We start from the raw sequence: 26,125 nt of genomic DNA, 5'->3' as shown, positions 1-26,125 counted from the left end.
ATTCCGTACGCCTTCATTTGCATCAAACAACGCAGAGCAATTAAAGTCTTTTTGAATAATATTTCATACGAGTCAATGACAGCCGCTTTGGTGTGGAATCACCTCAAAAAGGCTGTGCTCAGACAGGAAAATTGCACGGGGAGTGCATTAAAATATCCTCACAAGTTGCAATCGAGCTTCATTGAAGGTGTTGGCCAGTCAAATCAAATCATTAGAACATGATGAAACTATTTGTCAGGCTATGACCGTACAACTGTAAAGTGAAATCAGAGATTTGTTTCTGAGCTTGACACCTTTTAATATAATGACTGAAAATGAGAACGATGTAGTCCTCAATTGTGGAGATGCAGCATTCCACTGTTTTTCAATTTTCCGAATTATTTGTCCGTGGCTAAAATAGACCGCCTTCGTTCAAATCAGCATTTAACTGGTACATTTGCAACATGCAGTTTGCTAGCCAGCTATGTCTCCACCTGAAAAATGCATCTTCCATTTAGAAGGTACGCTGGCATGGCCACTTTAGAGCGCCTCGTTGTTGCGGCATGGAAAAAAACATGCGACTCTGGGAGGGTATATTTTAACCGCCGCAGCTGAGAATTAATGCTTGGCCGAGCATTTTTGTCGAAGAAATGCGTCTGTATGATCTGGCGTTTCCAATCATGACCACTGTCTCTTTTAGGCCAACTTGATTTTCACAACTACATTTGCCAGCGTTGAAGGTACAGTAAATGGCCCAAATAAACAAACGCCAGGCAGGATACTGGTGGTGTCATGGCAACGTCGCCTGCAATCGAGAGGGTGCTGTGGCAAATCAAAAGCTCATCAGGCACACACATTCTTATCTCTAATGCCACACACTAACCCACAAATTTGCCCATTGCTGATAATTCGTATGAAGCACACTGACTGCGCTTTTGCGCCTTTCACTGACGTGATCAGCGACGGAGTTTTAAAGCGCGTACCTAGCTACATACGCTGTGGTCTTTTGATTGGTTAACAAAATTTTTTTCTTCTGTGCAACAACAGTCGGGGTGTGGGGAAAAATACTTTTTGGTAACAACAATTAACCAACTTTGGTCATCAAAACGAAAGCAAAAATCAGCCAGTTAGAATAGTTCTGAAAGTAAAATAGAGTGAAATAAAACCAAAACGAACCAATCTAACACCTTTGTTAAATTCATTCTCATATAAAGAGGAGATGATTTGACTCTTTGCAGCTGAACCAGGTTTTTCCTCTACCAGACCTTTATCACATGCTGCAAACAAAAACAGGAATCCAGATGCATTTGCATCATATAAGCCTCGTATCGGACCTACACACATGCAGTAGTGACAAATAAGCCTCGGCATTAGTTTAGCACGATCCCCTGACTCATTTTACATGAGTCACAGGAAGCATCAGTGAGTCGTTCCAGTCATTGAGTTGCAACAACAACATTGCACACACTGATGTCGCTTTGAAAACTGTAAATGTCTGTGGTTGTTTTTCCCAACTCGTGCTAAATCATTTTTAATTGTGTGCGTTATGATGACTGTGGCAATTAGTTTGGAGGACGCAGCGTTGCCTCAAACAGATTTAAAGCAAAAACTGGACTGGGTGGGAGTTGCCAAGTCAACTTGTATAATGCACGACAAGACTGGAAATTCAACTTCAAACAAGGAAATTCTATGCATTGATAGTGTGGGAAAATTACTTACCTGAGGGTGAAGATCTGCACGGAAGAAAGAGTCGATAGAGCCAGAAAAGCAGAGAGAGTTTCTCTCGGTCGGATGGGTTTGGAGGGCACCATGACCAAAAAGTTACTGTCCAGTTTCAGTTCCGAAAGTGGTTGAAAGAGTCTGACACTCCCGATACGCTGCATGGGCGTATGCCCCACAGAATGGCCCCTCGGACCATGCTGCTCCGTACGAAGAGTGCTGCCTTTCCTTGAGTCCTCGGCGTTGCAGTCGCCAGTGTTGGTGGTTTGAACCATGTAGTAGAGCTCCACGGGAGTGCCTTGGGCCTGCTCGGATATCCTCTGCCGACCTGGCCTGACAGTGGGCGGGCTGAACCAGCTGGCGAGAGGCTCCAGCTCCGCAACGCAAATCCCCAGTTCACCTTTCAGCCTGCATGTCCCTCGCACCTCTTGAGTCTCGTGGAAGGCAAACATCCGGATGCAGGGCAGCTTTTGAATGGCACTGTAATCATCCCAGTCGCGCCCTGCGATGTAGAATAACACTTGGACCTTTGGCCAGCTGGGGTGAATCCTCTCGTTGATGATGTATGTATGAACCTTCCAGTTGAATGTAAAGAGCGGCGTCAGTGACGGGGATGTTGGCACCGATGACAAAGTGAAAGTGGGCAAATTGAACGGGCCGGGTTGCGTCTGCAGCATCTCCAACGGGACAGGCTGCTGTACGGACAGCGGGCCGTAGCTAGCGTTGACAAAGGGCATCTGCCGAGCCTGGTGGATGAAGAAGGACTCCGTACGGGCCTGCAGGCTGGAATTCCTCATCAAATCCTGGTTTGCCTCCTGTAGGAAGAAAGCTGACTCAGCATTAAGGATCCGGTAGCTGACAGGCAGATAGATTGGCATTGGGTTGTACCTCTGCAGGCCCTCCAGGATCGCCTTGTTGTCCACCACTAAAACAGAGAGAAGACACAGCAGCAAAGAGAAGTTATCGCTTGTTCCTCCGTTCCAACGACAGAAACTTGAAAACACACATCTGTATTAGAAATAATACAAAACAGCCACGGAAATGCTTTTACAGGCCTTTTAAGCGAAAGAGCCTTTTTCTAAACCTTATCAACAAAGCCCCAGCCAGGCATGAAATTAAAGTAGAAAAAAAGGAAAAGTAACACATAACCTTGTAAGGAGCAATTCACAGCTAGCATAACATTTAGATGCATTCCCTGCAACCTGAGGCAATCACACCGTTCATCAATTCTATTGGAAAGTGTTAAATAGTCATTCTATGAAGATCATTTTCTTGGGCTGCGGCACTTGAATGTTTCAACTCGGAATAAAACACTTTTTTTTTCCACCTCAATTTCTTGCTTGAGTTTCCTCCTGAATTCTCACCAATCGCTTAGAGATTTTGCTTCAAACGCGTGGTCACATTATGCAAGGTCCCCGGTATCTAAAAACCTATTGCATTTGCACAACAAACGTGGTGGACATGGAAAGACAGTCTATTATTTTCCCACAGTTCAACATGCAAAGGAAACTCAGAGCTGATTAAAACGCAATCTGTGCCGAGGCAGTTTAGCAAAGATCCATAGGAGGCATCAGGAAACATTTTCCCACTTAGAATATTCAATCGGCCGCAGCATGTTAACTGTGGCAGGGTGATGGATACCGGCAAATGCATTTTGATTCTAAAAGGGACAGTGCTGTGTGGAATCACGTGTGTGCGTTTGTGTGTATGAGTGGCACGCAAATTTAAAGAGTACTGAGGTAACAAGGAGAGATATTTGTTTGTTTCAAATCAATGACGCACGAAGCAATCAATTAGAACGTGGCATCTATTAGGGTGGAGGTCGCCATTTGAAGAAAAATGCAAAGATAAGGAATGTAACAGGTGTGAATTTATGAGCAGTAACAAGAACAATCGCTATCGTCATTTTATTCTGACAAAACAGTAACCAAATTCACCGGTGATGACCATGTAATAACATGTAATAACCCGTTCCGTTTAGCGTTAAGTTTCAATGGCTTATACAATGACAATATCATCATGGAGAAATAGAATGTTCGTCGCATGAGCTCCTTTTTACAAATCCACATCACCACTTTCTCGCCAGCCCTCATGCTTTCGATATGCGAACTGACAGAGCAACCCAAAAGTCACTGAAAGAGTTCCCAATGTCTACTAATCAACAACATTCGTGATAAGAATAGGCGCTCAGACCACCGGGCTCTTCAAGAGTTCATGCTGGTCCAGACATGATTTAAAGAGACTTCTCCTCCTGAGTTTTGCAGCGATGGAGCCAAACGGCCTTCTCAGAGGATCAATTAGAGAATAAATATCCTAACCTTCCGCATCTGTTTTAACTTGCAATTCCAGGCGTAACGGAGCAGCAAAGACTATTTCTGATATATTACAGAGGTCGGGTCCTGGATTGAATTATGATGGCAAGGAAAAAAAATAAAAAATTTGCAACTAAATGCACAGATAATGAGAAAATGGCTTTTGTCACAGCCACTGCTTTGAAAACGCTTTTGGCTTTATGCAAGATAAACAGGCCCCGGGCAGAACCTAATTACAGACCTATTGAATAAAAGAACATGTATCAGTAATACATGTCAGGCGTGAGCGGCAAGGCTATGGAAATAATAAGCATGAATCTTAAAAACAAATGATCTGAACTCATTTGGAATCTTTTTGAATCTGTATTCACGTAACGCTTTTTTTCCCAGTATGGAAGTACCTCAGTGGAAAACGTGTGGAAAAAGACCTTCAGTTAGACCAGGCGTGAGCAAACTACAGCCCGGGGGCCACATGCGGCCGTTGAACGTTTTAATCCGGCCCGCCGAACTTGAAAAAAAAAAAAAAATGAATAAACCTTGTTAATGTTTTATTTTCTAAATAATGTGGTTTTTCAAAGACATATTTAATGCTTTTGTTCACTTTCATTTAAAATTAAATATATATTTTTTCTCCAATGAGGTGAGGTTACCAAAACACTCCATCCATCTGCTCCTGGCCCAGCCCCGACTATCAAATTTTAGAACCCATTGTGGCCCGCCAATCAAACAGTTTGCCCACCCCTGCGTTAGACAGTAGTTAGCGAGTGATGTTGGTTTAGAGTTTGATGCCCCAGATTGGAAGGATGACAAAATGTGGCTCAATGTCAAGGCAGAAAGCAGGTCCGCCGTAGTTGCTGCTGGATCAAGCTGGTGAAGCTGAGAGATTATTTCGCCGATCGCCCCGATCCTTCGCTGGATGTGACACACTGTCCTAGTTTCTACTTACTATGACACAGATGAAGCAAAATACCTCGTTACAACTGGAAACAAGTCAAAACTAATGTAGCCCCAGATTTTGTCCATTTTATGACACAGCCAGGGTCATTATAAATAACAGCGCCAAAGCCGGTTTGATTTGCAGCTGCGAGTTATCCTCGGATTTCGTGTCAGCAGCTACTGTACTTGTAAATCATGTATACTGCTGGACTGCTCCTGCAAATGGAAAAGGAAATGATTTGTGAAGATAAGTTAACCCCCCGTGGTAAATCTAGGTTGTAAAAATCTTGTGAGGAGAGGATTGCTGGCGACTGACAGCGCCCCAGCACGCAGGCAGAAGAGTATGACGGGGAGCATCTCGTGCATGATATGATCACATCGTTTCCCAGATGTTACGTTCATTATTTCATGTGTTCAATGCTACCGTCGGGTCAAAGGTCACCCAAATTGGGTGAAATGGCAAACTCGACGCTAGGTCCAAAAGGGAGCGGGCCAATGTTGGGTTATTTATACCCGGGTCATGATTTTGATCCGATAGGGTGTATAAGCCACCCATACTGATGAGTTAGAACTGGAAAAAAATGGGTTAGCAAGTTTTCAGTATAGCTGAAATATTAACGATGAACCCCGATCCCTATTTTGAAGGTCAGTGGGGTTATCCAGCGAACTATCCAGTCACCAGCAACATTTCCCAAAAATGTTACATGAAATTTACATCAACTTCACTTCACAAAAATGGCGCCCAGCTTCAACTCGTCAGCCTGCCCAAATCCAATCTTCAACCCAATCTGATGGGTCAAAAATAATTACGTATCTAAACATTGGGTAACAGTAAACCCATCTGCTCAAAATCCAAAGCTATCCATGGAGTAGGTTAGGAAATCAACGCAGCATTTTTTTTGTCCTGTGCAATAAAAGATCCACAATGGTTTAAAAAAATAACCATGTTGTTGTCGAGTCCCACCATGATTTGTTTGGCACAGTCTTCACGGAGGATGCTTTTTACTGACACCACCTTTTTTTTTTTTTTTTTTTTAAAGCCATGGCTGGCACTAGCCGGCCGGGAATCACTCCCGCACGAAAGGCATGTTCCACTACACGAGCACTGCATTTACAAAAATGAGCATGTGATCTATATTTTATTTGACATTATATATCCACACATTCTAAAAACATGAACTAATAACCTAATTAAACAGAATGTAATGAATTGAATAGCTTGCACATTATGATTATTTCATTGCAGTTCTTTGGCTTCGTCTGGTGTGTGCGTCTCGGCCACCAGGGGGCAGTATAACAAACTTATTGGCCTAAGGAGACGAAGGAGTCAGTCAAATTCTCAATAAGCCGCAGTAATAGTTTTTTTTTTTGGCAAAGGATCAAGACTTGTGAGCGTTTGTATATTGTCTGTCTACGCGTGTTGCCTCACCATTTGTGTTCAAACAGCCGTTGCTTAAAGAGAAACAACATCAACATCAATGCTCTTTGTAAGAACATCGATGGCATTTTTTAATTTTTTGTTAGCTTCAGCTGACTTTTCGTACGGCAAAACTAATTCTCTTGTTTTATGTTGAGTTTGACAGTCAACCAAGACAGCTTTTGAGAGCCTCTTTGATTTAGAACCGTTCACCACCCGCCAAACTGGTGCTTGTTGTGAAGTCAGTTGAGTTCATTGCCACCATGCAGCGTTCAAATTTCATTTTTGTTCTCAAGTAAAAACAAACCAAAAAAAAAGATCAGATAAATGACGGGCGTGTGACAGTTAGTTGAGTTTGCTGTTCTATGGTCAATCAGATCACAAAAGTTGATAACTGCTCAGAAATTTGGGTTCGACTCTGGCGGCGTTTGACTTTGGAATTAAGTGTAGTATTAAAAAGCATGTCCATACTCAAGAGAGATGCGTTTAGTTTCATATCCAATCACCTGTTCTCCTCCTTTGTGACCAAAGTAGAAATATAATCCTCTCATCTTGCCTGGCTCCTTCTCGTCTCATCTCGTCCTTATCCTCCACCATGTGCGCGTCTCTTAAAGGCACTCCCTGATCAAACATTTGAAGTTGTCCCAACTTTCTTGAACACAATCCTCAAACAAATTTCGTTGAATCAGATACGCGTGATCGAGGTGAGAGCACAGACGTGAGTGAGCATGCGATAAGCGGAGGCAGAGGTTATTAAAATTGGACAGCGTGAAGATTTGATGAGAGGAACATATGATGAGTAAATCGCTCACGCCTCGAGCGATCGCTCAACAATTAAGACTTGTTTCCCTGTCAAGACAACACAACCGTAGCAGAATGGTTCATTGCTCACCGATTGTGAGCCATATGTTTATGCTGTCTCCCAGGAAATAAGACCAAGTAGTCAAAAGAATTAGAAAAGTATGGATGGATGTATTTACCCTATTAGCGTCAATATCAGCTCCCATAATAAAGCATTTAACAAACAAAGCTGTTTACATCGCAACGTTTCCGCTATTACATAATATTGAAAGCATTTTGACTGATGTTTCAAGGCCCACATAGTATTGTGTCATGTGACTATTAGCAAAAAAGAAAGGGTAAAAAAAGAAAAAAAGTCTTACTTCCTCCTTTCTTTAGTAATCAGCAGTGGGACATGAACATTTCACCTCCGTTTTTTTGCCAATCGCTGCTGATATACATGCACCAATTTTAGGTGGCTGCCCCTTCAAAATGATTTGATAGCCCTGAGAAATTATCGTGAATGGAGGGGAGAATTATACTCATACAAACATCTGTTGGGAGTGTTGCCCACACAAAGATGTTTGGGTGCACTGTTAATAAACTTCTTGAAATAATGCCGAGAGTTTGACCCAGGAAGAGAATATAATAACACTGGTCAACAAGTTTTGACTAAATGCTTTAAACAGAGATGCAAGTAGACTGTTCTAGATTAATTTTTTAATACCGATTCTAAATTTGTCTGTTCCTCTCGCAAATCAGATTTTCATAATGATAATTATAATAAGATATGTAATATATTTAGGTAATGTTTATGGAAGTTCAACAGGTATAATTTTTTATTTAATTATCTTTTTAAATGTGATAGCTATAAAATAGAACGCATAGAAATTTCCCTATTGCGCAAGCTTTTATAGCACACAAAAAAATTAAAATCTGTCAAAAAACCTGAAAAAAAAAATTACAATCGATTAAAATCCACTGTAATTAATTCTCTTAGAAAGGTTATCACCTTATGGTCATCATTTTGCCTCACCCCCTCTAAATATGATTGGTTTTACATGGCAAATTAAATACAAGAAGTGGTGTTTGTCAACATTTTCGTCATATGTAACTTTTTTTCCTGTTCCGAAATAACTCAGGGGAACTTTGAGTTATGCTCCTCAGTGTAAACCCCCTACCCACCCCCGCCACTCAATTTGAAAGGTAACATTTTCACATTTCTAACCTGAGAACAATTGAATTTCAGGGGACGTTGGAGCTCACGGTAAAATGAAAAACATATATAAATGTCAGCAGCTGATAACACAAAATGCCGTAGCCAATGTCAAGACGTTTCATAACCTTTGAAACATTTGAATAAAAATATTAAATAAAACGGGGACAACATCACAGAAAAACCTGTCCATAGTTGAACTTGATATTTTCACTTATTATTAACAGCGCAACATTAAAGTTGGCGTTTCGGGGTCCTGATTTTCCAACCTTTCAAACGTCTTAACATGCTGGGCATCATACTCTGGTTGGTGTTCCACCAGAACAAAAACACACTGGGACACTAATCACTCTAAGAGCCCATCAAATGCACCCTGACACGGCAAGAGTACCGTGGCGGAGCGGAGCGTCCATTCCTAGCAGGAGGTTAATCGCATCCCATAAAAGTAAGGCACACCTCATCTTTCATCACTAGGCAACACGTTTATGCAGAGATCGATAGGCGGATCATATTTTCCCTTTCAGAGAAATGAGGGAAAATTAAGTGATGTGACCAGACCAACAGTGATGAAGCATGCTTCAAACCACCTCAGAAATCAATCAGTTCAATCCGTTGCCTCGGGTTGTTGTTTTCTTTCTGGAGTTGGAGCTAAGGCCAAAGTGAAAGTGAACAGTAAACAAGAGGCATTTTTACTATTTCATTTTTTTTGGGTAGAGCATTCTGTTTTTTGTAAAGTATACTTCAATATTGTAGAGGCTCACCTAGAACAGAGATGGGCAACTGTCAACTTTTTTGGGGGAGGGGGGGGCATAGGGGAATATTGTTAAACTCCCAAATTTCTGTGATAAATGCTGATAAGGATATGAAGTTTTCCACAAAATAAAAAAAATTTTAAAAACGGGAAATGTAAAAGTGAAATGCAGAAGTCGATAGTAATTTTAAGTGGTAATATCACTAATCACCACTAGATGGTAGGCATGTCTTAGTTGAGCTTACACTGGGTTTTATACTGCCCGATACTACGAGGTGAGGAGGCCTAATAATTTTTGTGTGGCTTTAGAATGATATGCAGGATAGAAATATAATAATATTTAATCATTTTGAATGAGTTGATTTAAAAAAAAAAAATACAATGAATGTTGGTTGGTTTGTTCAGTGGTTTTGTGACGTCCTTCAATAATATATTTTATTCAAGAAAGGTCTTTGCAATACCAAAAATAAATAAATAAATAAATAAATTGTAACTTGCGTAATTCAAACCCTTTTCTGTTGGGGTACGATAGCGGATCTTTTATGCATGCATTAAAAAATATTTTTAAGAAGACGTTTTGCACGTATGCATGTATTTTGTACGCAATTAAAACAGCATTTTTCACATACATCTGGTGCGTGGCCCCCCAGTAGCACCGGTGAAAATATTTTATGAATCTATAACACTTGTGCAGCGGTTTAATTTGGCTTGTTTAAAAATAATGCTGGGAATGTGATGTTGCGTCAATTTATTAGTTTATAGAGTTACTCTAAAAGTTAACTTCAAATGCCCAACAGTTTATTTCTTCCCACTTAACTGGCTCCTTGGAATGAACACTTTCTGCTTCAGGAATCCCGAAAACAGACCAGGGAGTAAAACAATTTTAATAAAATAAAATAAAGCTCCCTATTGGGCATTAGTTATGCCAAACGTGGAAAGACTTGCAGCAGCTTCCAACCATCCCTTGCAGTTTCCCGCCGCTCATTCTGCACCATGTGAGCCCGCTGGGGGTTACCCGGCAACAGCGCCTGCACAGGAAAGCTTTCTCCCTTAAAGACGCATCGGGGACATGAATGGCCTTTTTATGCCGGTTCAGCCCGTCGCCTGTGGCCACAGTGCGTGCGCATTATACAGTGTCGGGAGGACAGGAGGTGAATGGCGGCGTGGGGACTCACAATATAGGCATCGGTTGTTTAGACTGGGATGAGCTATGAGACGAGGGCCCTTGAACGAAGCGCCGCTAAATGTGCTGAGCAGAGCAGAGGAGCAGTCAAGCTCACAATCAAAGCACCCAAAGGGCTAATCGACGGCAACACTTTTAACTATGCAGACCCATTAAACACCTTAGATTACCAAGGAGAACTCGGCAATGTGACTAGCTCCCTCCCTCCCAGTTACTAGACTTTAAAATGACTCAAACAAACAGCGTGACAGTGACGGATGATGTAGAGAGGCTGCTTTGATGGAAGGAGACTTGTATCATAAATAATAATGACTCCCTGTGCACAAAACTCATGGCAGAATGAATCCGGTTCACCTGCTCCATTCACTGGGGATGTTCTTTCGGCGCAAATGTAAATAATCCAACCAGAGTTGGTGGTTATAATGCAATGAGTTGGCAAAAAGAGAAGGGTGAGCAATGGCCTTGGCATTTGAAGCAAGGTTACGCAGTAAGAAAGTCAATAGACTCTGGACAACGGCCACTTCCTTTGAATAATGCAAACCTCAAATGTTTTTCCATTCTGTCCAGAATAAGGGGCTGGGCAGGAGTTCCATTTGATTGCTTACCATGTTGAAAAACAACACGCAGAAAAGAGAGTCAATTTCATTTGCGACAATACGATTCAACAAGAGTTTTCCTTTGCTATTTTTCATTAGGCAGCCAAACAAGCCTGAGACAACTTTTCCACAGGCAAATTATGTGGCGGTCAGAAACGAGATGATGATTCCGCATTTAATCAGGCAACTGTGCTCCAGAAATTCAAAGTCCATAAATCATCGTATAGGAGTCGCATTAGTCGACAGTTTAGAGCCTCACTACCCTGAGCTGGAACTCAATGGAAGAAGGGAGGGGGCAAAATAGAAAAGAAATAGGAGGTGGATTACGTGAAGTATAAGTGGTACAATCAAACGACATGGCGCCATCTTAAAAAGCAAAATTTGCAATGAATAATATATTTATGTGTCATGTTATTAAGAGGATTGAGGTTAAACACTGCGGATGCTTGTCTTGAAAAACGATCGACCAAGGCGGAAACCTTGTGCTGCTTGAGTCAGATCTGGCTTTCGACAGTCGCATCAAAATCAATTACTCAGAACCTTGGACCAGCTGCAAAACATCTCCAGATTGAAGGTGATGCTTTTATCTGCAGTAGACTTGATCATTGCAACGTTCTTCTGACTGGACTCTCCTCACAAGATCGTCAAACAGCTGCAGCTCGACTTTTTACCAGAATAAAGGGATCGCAACATATCATTCCAATCTTAAGACTTAACACTGGCTCCCAATTAGCTGTGAAAGAGATTTTAAAATGATAGGTCCTGAATACATTAAAGAAATGATATTGCGCAAGAGGCAGATTACACCCTTGATTGGTCGCCAGCCAATTGCAGGGCATATACAGACGAACATTTCCATTCATATTCATACCTAGACAATTTCGAGTCCTCAAACGTTTTGGAGATATAGGAGGAACCAAGAAAAACAAAACAAAACACACAAGCACATGGAAAACTTATAATCACGGCACTAATATTTCATTTTCTATTTACACACCCAACTTTGACCCACAGAAAGTGATGGCGATCGGCTTGTGTCTCAACTACATTGCAAACGTTGGCTCAGCTGCCGAGCAAATCGAAATGTACAGAACAGCTGGATGTGAAAAGCATGAATAATATCACTAGGAATAAAAAAAACGTTTCCATTTGAGGGCATATCGTGTTGACAGTACATGGAGATGACTATGGAGACTGACATTAAAAAGCGGAGGAGATTTTATGACGACGTACTGCTACTGTACCATCAGCAGAAAACAACGCCATATACGAAGATATTTTGTGCGCACGTCCAACCAGGTTCCGCCAGTCTAGTCATAAAACATCCAATTCGTCCCAGAGTTGCCCCAAAAGGCCAAACCGCCGATGATAAAAAGTTCAGCCTGCAAAACTGTAGCAAGTAAGCAAGTTGTTAGTAGAAAGCACGTCAGGCGATATGCTTCTTGCACAGATAGAACGCGGCGTGTTGATGGGCAGCAGAGATGCACACCAGCGACCAGAACGAGGTGCCAAACGGCGCGGAACAGAAGCGCCTGGCCTATCACGGCTCGCAGGAAGGCAAAAAGGCACGCACCGGCGCAGGCTCGGGTAAAGAACAGAGAGTCATTTTGCAGCTGCTCGGAAAACTCTGAAATGAGATGAACTCTGAGGTCTCCTCCTGCAACAGGCGATGCTCACGGCACACATTTCTTTATCCATGTCTCTTCTCCCTCCCAAAAAAAAAGCACCATGGAGAAATGTTCGTCTTTTAGCGAGCTTACCGATTGGGGGAAAGGAAGAAAATGGAAATAGCTACGCCAGAAAAAGGCTGTTGATCATTCAACTCGGTTTCAGTGCTCTGGTGCCAGATTTTGTGACAGAAAACGGATGAGAAGTTGAGTCAGGCAGGATAGGGCGAAAAAAAAAAAAAAAAAACATTCAGATACAGACGCAAAATTTAGTTTTTCAACACCAAGACAATTTAAAAGGCTGTTTCATTTTGACACATGAGTGATTCTAATACGATCAAAGACAAGAGTGACCAAGATAAGTCTTCTTTTCTACAGAACAGAATAATAGATCTTTTAAAACGGAGAGTCTTTACCTTCATATCCTTCTGGGTTTGAGCTATGAAATAATATATCCTCGTCCCGAGATTATGCCGACTAATTGGGACTCACTTCAAAATAACAGGTGGCGGAAAATAGAGAGCATAACGGCTGTGAGGTAACAGAAAGTTCAGTTGAGACTTGAGATGTCATCATGATCCCTTTCAAGGTGAGGTGACGTGGAAAACGTCAAATTATCAGAAACAAAGAGGCTTAGATTATTCAATTATATTGTTGAAATATCACTCGCCTGACTTCCGACGGACTTCCGGGGTCCTTCAAGAACTTTTAACGGCGGGTTTAGTGTTTTTCGCAAGGGTGCAAAAGGGCTACTAGGTATAAAAACCTGCCACTGCAATATCCTAACACAATAACAAAGGGTTTGAAGCCAACAACAAAATAACCACATACCGTCTAAAAATTACCACACGGCACAAAACTGGTGAACAAAAAACAACATTAAGTACATTCTTTTTTTTTTTTAAATTATCTAGGTACGGTTTGTTCCGTATATCATTCCAAATCTGCAAGAAGAAAAAATATTGGGCCTACATTGAACAAGTAGTATAAAGCAGTATAAGTCCCAGCGTTGATCTTTTTTTTTTTTAATTAATTGATAATATTACAACTTAAAGCTATGGTCGACCACCCTGCATATTCGCAATTCAGTAACTGTGGATTTGTATAATCATGGATTATGTTAAATCTTTTGCCCCAATATTTTCATATATTGTGATTTTTCCCATTTTTGATGTGACTCCTGCCTCTCCCTCCCATATTGAATGTTTATCAACATTTTTTTGGGGAGAATTCTTTAGGATCATAAAAAAAAAATTAAAATTGTATTTATTTATTTATGCTTAATGGGTTGCCAGTTGCCCATCCCTGCTCCATAATCTAAGTTTACACGCGCTACTATTGTAGACCCACCACAGCCTGTTACGTCCCCTTCTACGATGATCTCTTGTTCAAACAATAAACCATTTACTATGTCCAATAACACAAGTTAACAGTGTTTTTCCAATTCAGCCTGACTTTCAATTCAATCCATCTCAGCTCTCTTTGGCGTGAAATAGACATCCAAGGCAGCCGTGCCCTAAAGTTTACCTACTGTATGACGTGATTGATGTGGATGCGGCATCAGGACGGAGGCCGGCGCTCGGCCCACATTGTCGCCCACACGCGGTCACGTCCACTTCCCAAAGGCCAACATGGCAGCCGTCAAAAATCCAAATGCTGAACTTTCAAAGCGTCAACACAATGTTGCAAAGGTGAAACGATTACCGCTGCAGGATTTCAAAGCACGAAATAAGAGCACCGTCTGGAAATGCAGTGAGGCTTTTAGCAAAGCAATTGGTATATTTCAAGACCTTTACTTTTATAAAGGTTGTAACATCCATTTTACATTTATTGAAAGCGAGCGAGAGAGGAATGTTTGTTCTTCTCTTGTAAACGTGAAGGCCGCAAAGTTGAGCTGTTTACCACGAGCAGCTAATTTAATTTTTAATGCAGAGGCCGGGCGGAATTTGCGAATATACGGTTTAATCTAAAAGTCATAAACCTTTGTGGTTTGTGTGCTTGAGGGATGATGATGGTTTTGTTTTGGTTTTCTGCTGACCATTTATTTCAACATCCAATTTGAACTCTGCAACTGGTTGGTGCTCCAGCGGTTCATCATCCAGATGCCATCTCGTTTGCCCTTTCTCAGTCCGCAACATAAACTCTTATCTCTTGGAGGGAATCGGGTGCCAGGGTGCTACTGTTTTGTGTGTTTACATTAAAACGCTAATGGTGTTAAAAATGGGCAAAGTGGCATCAAACGTCTTGAACTGCAGTTGACCGCAGCTGCTAATGAGAGGTGCATAACATGGCTTGCCATTATTATGCCCCGAATCACGTTAACGCTCTGAGTGTACATTCTCGCAGTCCACCACATTATAGAAAAAAAAAAAAAATACGTCAACAGTATCGTCTTAAATTTGTTGTGAAAATATCTTTGGCCTAAACACGCAAGATGTAAAATGAAGTTGCACCGTGTCATTCACTGAGGATAGGACATAGCAAAAATGCTTGCAGAATTGACAGAAAATTTTTTAAATGTTTGTGCTTTTGAACAATATATAAAGAAATCATCTTAAATGCAGGATATAATTGCATTAGAGTAGTGGAACGTGTTCTTGGTGAGTACAGTACTGCACTTGCATTCAGTCTGGAAAAAAAATGGGGATCCTTAAAATTCTTATTAGTGTAATAAATTAAAGAAAATCAAAATTATACATTAGGAAAATAAAGGAATAATACACACATCAACCTATGGCTGGAAGTCATCGGAATTTGTCCTGGTTCAAGAGAAAAAAAATGATTTTTCAAAACACTATAATAAATTGACAATTCCCATAATAATAATAATAATAATAATGATGTAATAATTTAAAGCATTGATGTTGAATCAGTTTTTGAACCGTTATTACATTGTAATAATAACAAAACGTTCTCTTTTGACTGATACTGTCAGAAAGGTGTACACATTCACCTTAAATCAAGCTAATATAAAAACAGTAATAATAAAATTACGGTTATAAGAGGGGGTAATGTGAAGACTTGTCAAAAAAACATTTTTCTCAACCATAAACTCCCCCTCCCGTGCTCCTAATGAGCAGACTTATGCTTCTTCTCTTTATGTTTCTCTATCAGCAGGTGCACAAGCACATTTGTTCGCATCCCCCATTAGTATTCACATCACGGGTTTGGGTGTCCGGCAAGCCGAGCAGGCTCTTAAGAGAAAAGCACTCTGTTGATGAGAAACAGATCAATATCTAAGCAGCCTGTTATCGTCCACATCCAAACTGGCAACCCCTTAAGATTCTCCCTGCAATGATAACGACCTCTGCTAAACACAGACGCGTAAAGAGGTGCCTGTTATGTAAGCGGAGATGTTTATTTTTCATGGTGATCTTGCTTATTAGGGAAAAGAAAAAAAATGCATATTCAAGCAAGGCAAAAAGACAAATAGCAGTCAAGTTTTTCATCAACAGCTGCAGTTGATAAAAGGTTAAAAAGGCACCGACTTGTGATTTAACGACACAGCTGAGCCGTGCCGTGGCTCCGTTGACCACTCCTGTTTGGTTTTATATTCTCACTCGCGATGCGAGGACCATCAACGCTAAAAGCACAGTTGGTCTTTCTCACAGCGAGACAACAGGCACGAAATGTTAACAGCTTGAAGCGCCCGACACATGATGGAGAAGAACGAGTCTCAGAGTAGGACTCAACTTCAACTATCGACGCAAATCAAATGCAGACGCCAACCTGGAAGTGGAATGACGGTTGTGCTGTGATACTTCGTAACTGTATGATGCATGCGACAACAACAAATAGTCAAAATAAATGCTTGTTTCATATGAAAGAAAATGGATAAGAAATGTAAGCAGACGATCAGAAGTGCCGATCCTACAAAAGAAACTCATTCAACCTTTTTGAAGCCGAGAGCTTCTGGTGCTGATTAACAAAAAGTGCTTCCAATTGCATCCTACTTTTTTTTTTATTATTATTTTGAAAACCTCCTTAGGAAATCAAAATATCCCATCACTATCAAGCTTTTTTTTTTTTTTTTTTTTTTTTTTTTTTTTTAGAACAGGCCAACAAGCTCCTAGGTGGTCCTTGGAGTCCACCAAACCAAACTCACCATAAAAAAAATAAAAAAGAATGAAAACGGAAATGCAGCACGTTCACTCACTGACTCGTCCGCGAACGGGATTTTACCGCTCCGATTCCTTCAACCATCGCAAGCGGTTGATTTGTCATTCGTGACCAGTGACGACACGCAGGTCAGGCTGAGCTCAACTGAACTGAGAAAATAACAAATCACTTAAGAAAGTGATCCATTCACTCATGTTCACTGAAAAGAGTTGTTCATTTTAAATTAATCGTTCAAGAACGACCCAACACTATTGCCCAATTATTTGTACTACGCCGACGGCTGCTTGCTATCTGTGGGGGAGGGTCAAATTTAGACATGCTAATTTCAGCAAGACAAAAAAGTAGGTTGTGTAAAGTATCCAAAATTTAATTTGTGACTTTTACAGTATTTTGATGTAAACATGCTAGCGAACCGATGAGACTTTTTGACGTTTGTGTTGGGGAGATTGAAGATATCGTCTCTTTTAAACTTTAAACTCTTTGGGCAGCCGACTGAAAAGCTTCCATTGTAAGCCTTTGAGCTCGCAATGGTCGGCATATAAAAAGAAATCCCAACAATTAAATATAAAAAAGTTTCCTGCTGGGATATAATTACGTAGAGTGTGAACGTAATTACGTCTGGTGTGTAATTCAGAAGATTACCAGGAGAAAAATCAGTGGAAGTGAAAATAAACAAGCCAGCAAAAAGAAGTGACTCTTTAAAAGTTAACTTCAACCCAGCTGGATGCTGATTTCTTCGCTTCCCAAGCAGCCGTCCCGTCTTGGCAGATGACAGTCTGTCAACAGCTCCAGAACTCTGGCCCGGAATCTCAGCGAGGACCCTGTTCATAGTTGAGTAATCTCTCCAGGGCTCTCACTCTCAACTCGGCGTCAGCGTGAACTCATTTCTGAGCCGCATTGGCGCTTTCTGGCTCCTTGTTCAAGCTGAGATGAGATTCCTTCAAAAGGTCACAGAGTCACCCGTATAAGGGACGAGCCCGTGTGTGTTTGAGCGCAAACACGCATCCTAACTCGCGTTTGTGGACATGAGGATGCCAGCAAAATACCTTGGAACATAAGATGGCCCTGCTTTATAGGATTTGTGTGAGTGTTCCACATCAGAGCTGAGTGCGCCCCCCCCCCCCCCTGCTGAGAGCATCAGGGGAGGGGGAGGTTGTCATGTTTAGCACTCCTGCACATGTTGCTCGCCGGCTTGGCCGGAAAACACAACAGTGGGCAGATCCAAGCAAGGGAGAGGAGGAGCCAAATATGGCCACTCAGAAAACTTTGTTTGAATTTAAATCAGCAAACCTCAATGGGAATTTGACACAAAGTCTATTTGTATCACATGAGGACAATTCAGCCCAACGGTTGGTAGACCAACTCTTTTCTTTCATCAGCAGGGGAACGGTTTCAAAACACATCCATATCCCAGTACCAATTGCTTCTGCAGGAAGAATTTCAATTTAAAAAAAAAAGAAAAAAAAAAAAACATAATTATAACATTTGTCAAGTTCTAATTTGTTTTTTTTTTCGTCCACTACCTCCATTTCAACGTGTAATTATAGACTTGTAAGTGCTCGGTGGGCGGCAAATGCTGTAAACACAGTTGCTCTCATTTTCACCTTCTTAGATAATGTGGCAGCCCGCGTGGTTAAGTGTCTTACACGCGGCACACGCTAGGTGAGTGTTCGCTCGGAATAAGCACGTTTGATGAATAAACAGTGGAGTGGCAAGAAAGAGTGCGAGGAGGTCCAAAGGAAATAGACGGACAGTGGCGGGAGTAGCGGTCGTCATTTAAAAACGGACTCATGACTTCAGAGGCAGCGTGTCAACATTTGCGTTCTGCGTACTTTTAAAAATTGTGGCCACATTGTTAGACAAAAAGTGGCAATTTATTATCTGGAATTATGCAAACTAGGAGCGAAAGCAGGTGTGGGCAAACTACAACCCGGGGGCCACATGTGGCCCATTTTAATCCGGCCCGCCGAACTTGAAAAAAATGAAATGAATAAACCTTGTTAGTGTTTTATTTTCTAAATACTGTTGTTTTTCAAAGACATGCATATTGTTGGAACAATTTTCTTCACGTTCATCTAAATTAAATGTATTTTTTTTTTCTCCGATGAGGTGAGGTTACCAAAACACTCCATCCATCTGCTCCTGGCCCGGCCCCTCTGTCAAATTTTAGAACCCATTGTGGCTTGCCAATCAAAAAGTTTGCCCACCCCTGATCTAAACACTGGCAAAGACTCATTTTGGGAAGAATTGTGTTAGTTGACAAAGACGAAATTAAAGCGGTAATTGAATATTTAAGCTACATTTGCAGAGAAGATAAGATGAAGTGCATCGTTAGAGTGGAAAACAAACAATTACAAAAAAATGATTCATGTGCTTGTTTTTCTCGCCTTTTGTCACATAAACACAACATGAATGTTGCTTTGGAGATAGATTGAGTCAGGCCAAACCAAATGACATTAACAAATGTGCACGCTTTGAGATTCGTTGCTCTGTTAAATCAATGTCTGAAACTTTCCACGCCACCAGTTGTGCATCTGACACTTAATTAAATCAAATTCAATTCATTTCAGTGATTGTCATTTTTTTAATCCATCTAGTTTAAGTAAAGTTCGCATGTTAAAATAAAGGTCAATCGCCGAGCTCACGCGGTGTTGATAAAACATCACTTTGCATCCTGTTCTTATTTATTTTATTTTTTTTCCCAAATTAACTTTTCTATTCGAGCTGTCTCTCCTAGACTTCTTTTAATTCCGTCTGTCTTTTCTCTCAGGAGAAACAGGAAGTCAACTCCCTCGGCGCTCCATCACAGGGACGCCGCGGTTCAAGACTCACAGTAAACAAAAGGAACACGTAGAAGAAGAAAACTCGACGTGTTTACACCCAATGCCCCATTATGAGTTCCTTAACGGGAAACATCACAAACATGACCGCAAAATCAGCGTGTCAACACGCAAACACCAAAGACAATAGCGGACGCGCAAACACACCGACGCTGCAGGAGCACCGAGGGAGTTCAAACACATGGCTGCATGCGCGGCACGCCGCGTGCAAGCGTACATCGCCTGTCACGGTTACCGACACGGTCAGCTGCCTTCCCCCGCTGCGCTCGCTTCGCCGTTCCCAATCTACAAGCGTCAATATTTACAGCGGCGCTCCGGCACCAGCCTCCCGAAGACAAGCATCAAGCTTGCACCTGCTGCCGGGCTAATTAGATGCATTTGTCTTTCATTGAGCCAGGCTTCAAGGTAACATGAAATGCGTACGGCATCTTTCATTGGCGCTTTCAGTCAACAAGCGCACGTCGACGTGAGAGCGTCTGTTTATTGAGTCGATGATCACAAGGAAACGTGGCGCAGGGCTCGTCGCTGTTTGTTACATCTCGTCGATGGCTAACAAATACACAGTTGCGCTTTTATTCTCGTTATTTGTTTCGCTTGCATGTTGCACGTATGTAGGCGTCCAGTTTCGATAGTGCCCGTTGGGGTCGGGAATGAGCTGGATGTTGTACTTTGGACTTCACACCTATGGACAGTCTTCAATGGAAGTAAAGCCTGCAATATACTGAAAAATGTGGCGGAAAACATCTGAAGTGGACAATCTGGAACTGGGACTAAGAAAATCAAATAGAACTTGCTGCAATGGGAAATGGTTTAAGCGGACTCGAGACAGATTGGCGGATATTTTACTTTTTATGTGTGATTGATTGTAATGTGCTGATTTGCCAATCGATCATTGGCGTCAGTGATCGGATCCGCAAACTAAGATATTACAGCAAAGACAATCTCGTTCACTCCAGGGACGTACTGTGCTGCCATCATTAATATTTAAACTTGTCTCAGTATAAAAATGTCGATTTTTTTTTCAAAATTTCTTTTGGAACTGTCAGGTATTTCCCCCATTTCCCTGCATGAAATATTTATCAGAGTTTTGGAGAGAATTGTTAGGATGTGAAGGATGGTATTATGTTTAGTGGTATTAGTTCAAGCATTTACGTGACAGAATGTCAATCATTAACAGGTTCAAATCTGCTACAGGTGTTAGATATTGATTAAACAAAAACCATTTATCGAATGAAACTAGAAATATTGTGCACAGTTTACTGGTTATATATTATTCTCACATTATAATCATATATTACTTAGTTTCAACGTGTTGAATTCCACAGACTGTTAATGACCTGACACATACACAGAAGAGCCAAAGATAAATTTGACACAAGGCTGGCACAACGGAGGGTCAAAAGGGCCCAATGGCGGCACCCACACATTTAAACAACAATTTGAGACCTGCACCAAAGATAAGGATGCCAGAAGATGGGGGACCTAGGGCCTTGGGATAACGCATGGGACCAGACTGGGGCCTTGGACCGGCCCGTGAGACGGAGGAAGAGAGGAAAACTGATTTCAACCGACATTAAATATGATAGAAAAAATACTTTCTAGAGTGAGGGACCCTATATATAGCGGAGGGCTGCATTTTAGGAGCGCCATTTTGTCTGACTGCATTCATTTTTGATGCGGGTGCTCACGAGGATAAGAAAAGTAGCCCTGATATCTGACTTGTACTATTTCCTGAAATATATTAATCAGCGTAGAGTCTGTATTCAAGATTTTCCATTTTGAATATAAAAACGAACACGCATTGAGTACATTTAGTTAAGGGTGTATTCCAGTGTAATACACATTTGCAAGGTAACTAAATTCCAACAGATGTAATAATTATTTTTATTTTTTATTTATTTCATTTATTTATTGCATTTATTTATTGATTAAATTTCAATCTGTTTTTTTCTTAAAATTTTGGCTTCCAAAATCCTGATTGTCTAAAGCCTGGTTTTAAGGCTCCACATATTCACAATAAGCAAACTCCACACAGGCCACTGTACTAACACATAAAGAACTAACATTTTCCAGTGAGTTCCAGCCTCAGGTGCGAAGTAACAAAGTACAAAATACTACTACTCAGTGTTAATTTTTCAGAGCACTATTTGCAATTACTCTTAACACTTGAAAACAGACATCTTGAATTTCTACTTCTTCAGTTGGCTCATTTTAGTTATAGCCCTCCACCAGCGCATAAAGAAAATTAATTAAACAACCTTAACTTGTATTAGAAACAGCTGCCGCCCACAAATACAAATATAAATAAAAAATTATATATATATATATATATATATATATATATATATATATATATATATATATATATATATATATATATATATATATATATATATATTATATATATATATATATATGAGCCTGCCCGTCAACTTAGATATGATTGATACGTCATGTATTTGTTGTGCACGGCAGGGAAAAGCGACACGCAGCGTTAACTTGCGATTCCTTTGTCACGGTGAGTGAGCCGCTCATAATAAGTCATAAAAGGATTCAATGGTCGTATGAATTTATTGATCTGCACTCTTATTTTAAAAGGAACATTGAATAGAATCCTCCCCGAGACAATTGTGCAGTTTGTATTGTAAATTTGACATGAAGTCAAATTTGTGGCGTACAATACAAAAAAAATAGAGAGGACCCTAATCAATGTCAGCTGAAACATTTGTATGCAGCAAACATGATAGGATGTCCTTGAGAGGAGCAGCAAATAGAAAAGTGAGCTACATTCACATTTTCCGTGTGCTTTTCAATACATCTGCAAGCCATAATGTGCTGCAAGCTGTCCGCCTGAATGAGCACACTTGTCACCACACATTCCTTTCACCGGTGTCGACGCCTGTGTTTCTTTTTCGCACCGTGCTCACATCACACAGTTTACCGCTTCACACTGCGGCTAACAGATACAATCTGACATGTCTCAAAACATCTTGACGCTGTGCCATGTCAAAGTCTGTCCACAAACAGCTCACACTACAGGATAATCTGCCATGCGTTTCGAGGCGATTTTTGCGGATTGGAGGATTCTTGTGCTTTCTTTTGGTGAGCAAGCAGGTTTGCGGTTCCGAGTTTCAATCTTGTCGCCGGCCGTCCAGTGTGAAGTTTGTCATCATATTTACCTCCACATTCACAAAACATGTCAAGTTTATTGAAGACTCAAATCGTCCAAGAGCATGAGTATATTACGTAAGATATGTCACTGAATGTGCCCTGTGATTGGCTGGCAACCAGTCCAGAGTGAACCCCTCCAACTGTAGGTTAGGCTCCAGCACCCCCGCGACTCTCGTGAGGAGAAGCGGAACAAATAAAGGATGGATGATGTTAATGAAGCCATCTTTAGAATCTCTTACATCTTAGACAATTGGTGTTATTTTTTTCGATCAGTGGTCCTCAACCCCCGGCCCGCGGGCCGCACAGATGGGGAAAAATAAAACCTTGCACTTGCAGTTCACGCATGTCAAGATGCTATTAAAGACACGAGCTAGCAAAAGTAGCACGCACAAAGCCAGCTCGTTACTTGGACAGGCGGGCGCCAAACCACACTTCCCGTCCCTTCCCCTGGCTCGTTCTCAAAAGTTATGGATTAATACGAACCGATTTGTGGCGGAAAAAAGATTGGTGGCTACTGGTCTAGAGCACTGGTTGTTAGCCAGTTTGTCAGTTAAACTTTAAAGACGTAAGGCAAAGGTGCCAAGCATGAACCGATTATTACATTGAAGTGCTTATCAAGATCAAGGAAAAAAAATAAAATATAAAAATTATAAAATTGAAGAAAAAGAAATCCATGTCCTCTACATTTGGGCCTCAACAGAACCAGTCTCCTTGCCCCAGAATTCAAATGTTTTAGTCAATTCATTTTACATGAAGCAGTAAGTAGCCATCTGACTAATAAACAGAGAGGCAATTAAAAATGTAGCACTACTTTTTTTTCAACTTTTCTTCGAAACCTTTTTTTCTGTTTTTGCCATTTTAGTAAGACTGGAAATGAAGTGTAGCAAATGCAAAAAAAAAAATGCTAAGCTCCACTCGCTTTACTTGGTCCTCAACTCTAGCGCACCTCTTTTAAATAAGGGTTGCTGTTCTGCTGCGTTCAAGATTTTATGTAGTCTCAGGAGTCGACTCCTGCCTCCTTGTCAGAGGACAAACTGCTGTTTGTTTCTAGAAACTCTCACTTGCCACAATGTGGTCAGACGCAAACTTGCTAACAATTTAATCATTGTGGATGTGCGTGAACTTGATGTGATTTTATCTCAAGTTGCGCTATATACAGTTTGTATATCGGTGTTATTTTCACATACCTTAGTTTGAATCCGCTTCATTTGTGACCGTGCTCTGAATCGTAATGTCGTAATTGAGGCGGGAGCTGTGGACGCTGGTAGTTATGTATGCTTGGGGGAGAACACGACTGTCAGTGCCAATTTTACCTCTTTGGAGCAGGAGCAAAACAACTTTAAAAGAAATTCCTCATTATCAAAGATCAATGTGTCACTATAGAACAATTAGCCGAGGTTGCCCGATTGCTGCGAGCAATTAAAGAAGTGAAATTGCATGTTCAAATGGAGCTGGGCACTGGGATTAGACTGGGAACAGAATGTAATTCAATTGCCTTGTTAGTGGGAAAAATTATCTGATGCCTCTTGGGGTTGTCCAGTGCTGTTGCATGTGGGCAAGGACAAATGATTAACCCTTAAGAATTTATTTTTTTTTTTCCCCGATTCCCTTCTTTTTCCTTCTGATATAAAATTGCTTTGATTGCCTGTCTGCAACCTTTGAATTTGTTAACTGGGAAAGTTTGGTGCTTGCAAGAGTACAAATGAAAACACAAATCTTCCACTCTGACGCTCCAAAACTATAGGCTTGATTGATCATAACAGGGATGAAGTGCTTGTAAAAGCAACAAGAAGGTAAATTTAAATTGAAACTCGATTTCACGAAGGCCGGGTATGTTCATAGAGACATGCGGGCTGTTTTGGGCACACTTTTGCTCCTTCCCGACTAAGGACGTCAAACGCCCGACTTTTCTGTTGTCGTTGTTCCCCATGGAATCAGCGTCCATGAAATGTAAGGCAAGCCTCCTCTCTATCATCTTTTAAAACTCGCATGAAGACACATTTTAATTCATTCGCTTTCAACTCAACATGAAACTGTCACCGTTATGCTATTTTTCTGGTATCTCCTGTATAAGCGTTTATGTTGTCATTACTGCTAATCTATATTACACCATACGGAAAATGCTTGCTTACAGCTCCAGCTGTTGTGAAATGCACAATTTAAATAAAGTTGGATTTTATTTTATTGTAAAAGTGCTGCAAGTTACGAGTCATTTGTGTTTGTTGTTTTCTAGTTTGTTGAGTTCAATGGTGAAATGCACTGCCGAGCTGCTATGCTATCACACTATTTACAATGCTCATACAGACATCTGCTATGATAATCTGCCATCAGATACGTGCCCACCAAATCTATTCCCACATGTAAAAAAAAAAAAAAAAAAAAGTACAACCAAGTGGTGTCTCTCTATCTGGTGTCAGGCGCTTACTTGTTCTAGTGGACAACACCCCCATTCGGATATCCAGTATTATTATTATTTGTTGTGCTGAAAGGATTAAATAAAGTCTGGCAATGACAATTAAGATAAAAACGATTCAATTCAGGGAAGATTGGGACTGTGATTCAGGACACGTAGCAACCTTTCTGATTAGCAGCCGGGCGGCACCTTGCTCGACATTTCTGATGCGGGACAATCTCTGGCGTTTTCAATTACACACTCCAACAGCCCTCTAACTACCAAAACCAAACTCATTTGCATGATTGAAATATAATTATGTTGTGTTCTGTTACAATGGATCAAGCCCAGATCCGACCCGCGAGTCGGAATCAATCATCAGTACGCAGTCAAAGCAACTTCTTTTAAGTAAAGTTGACACTTTCTTTGAAAGATTTTTTGGGCTTTACCAATCACTGCAATAGATAAATGCCGAACGGATCAATTCTGGTTGACGTATTACACAACTTTTATGTGGTTAAACCTCTAGAACAGGGGTGGGCAAACTTTTTGATTGGCGGGCCACAAGGGGATCTAAAATTTGACAGAAGGGCCGGACCAGGAGCAGATGGATGGAGTGTTTTGGTAACCTCACCTCATCGGAGGAAATTTTAAATGAAAGTGAACAAAAGCATTACAACAATATATATATCTATATATAATCTTTGAAAAAACACAGTAATTAGAAAATAATACATTAAAGTTTATTCATTTCATTTTTTTCAAGTTTGGCGGGCCAGATTAAAATATTTAATGGGCCGCATGTGGCCCTCGAGCCATAGTTTGCACACACCTGCTCTAGAAAATAGATCTCTGTGCACTTGCACAAAACACACCTCGAGAAAAAGAGATATGCTGACTACACAAACGTACAGTCGAGCGATTACAAGACGGGCTTGGGGGGGGGGGTCAACTGGATTTCTCAAACCCCCCCAAGGGTTTTGCGGGGTTTATCCAACATGCTTCACAACCACAGAACTTCTTGTACCTACGCCAGTCATCCACCCG

General features: G+C 41.0%; 1 protein-coding gene across 3 annotated transcripts in view; it reads right to left on the bottom strand.

The window, feature by feature from the left end:
* Positions 1–26,125, bottom strand: part of LOC148319468 (transmembrane protein 132C-like) — a 127,305-nt gene that overhangs the window by 76,556 nt on the left and 24,624 nt on the right. The window contains exons 3-4 of one of the 3 annotated variants that reach the window (XM_088281654.1): positions 2,587–2,623; positions 1,699–2,527 (exon numbers count right to left, since the gene is read on the bottom strand). In XM_088281654.1, the coding sequence (XP_088137780.1) occupies positions 1,699–2,495 (797 nt within the window). In that variant the 5' untranslated portion in view covers positions 2,496–2,527; positions 2,587–2,623. Of the gene's footprint in view, positions 1–1,698; positions 2,624–26,125 lie in introns of all 3 variants that reach the window. The other 2 variants (XM_088281653.1, XM_088281652.1) reach the window with 2 other exon arrangements.

This window comes from Idiotropiscis lumnitzeri, chromosome 18, assembly GCF_059441095.1.
Source record: "Idiotropiscis lumnitzeri isolate Australia: NSW breed Sydney's pygmy pipehorse chromosome 18, RoL_Ilum_1.0, whole genome shotgun sequence".
In the NCBI taxonomy this organism is placed as follows: Eukaryota; Metazoa; Chordata; class Actinopteri; order Syngnathiformes; family Syngnathidae; genus Idiotropiscis; species Idiotropiscis lumnitzeri.
The sequence above is the reverse complement of the archived record's forward strand: the minus strand, read 5'-3'. Positions and strand labels throughout refer to the sequence as shown.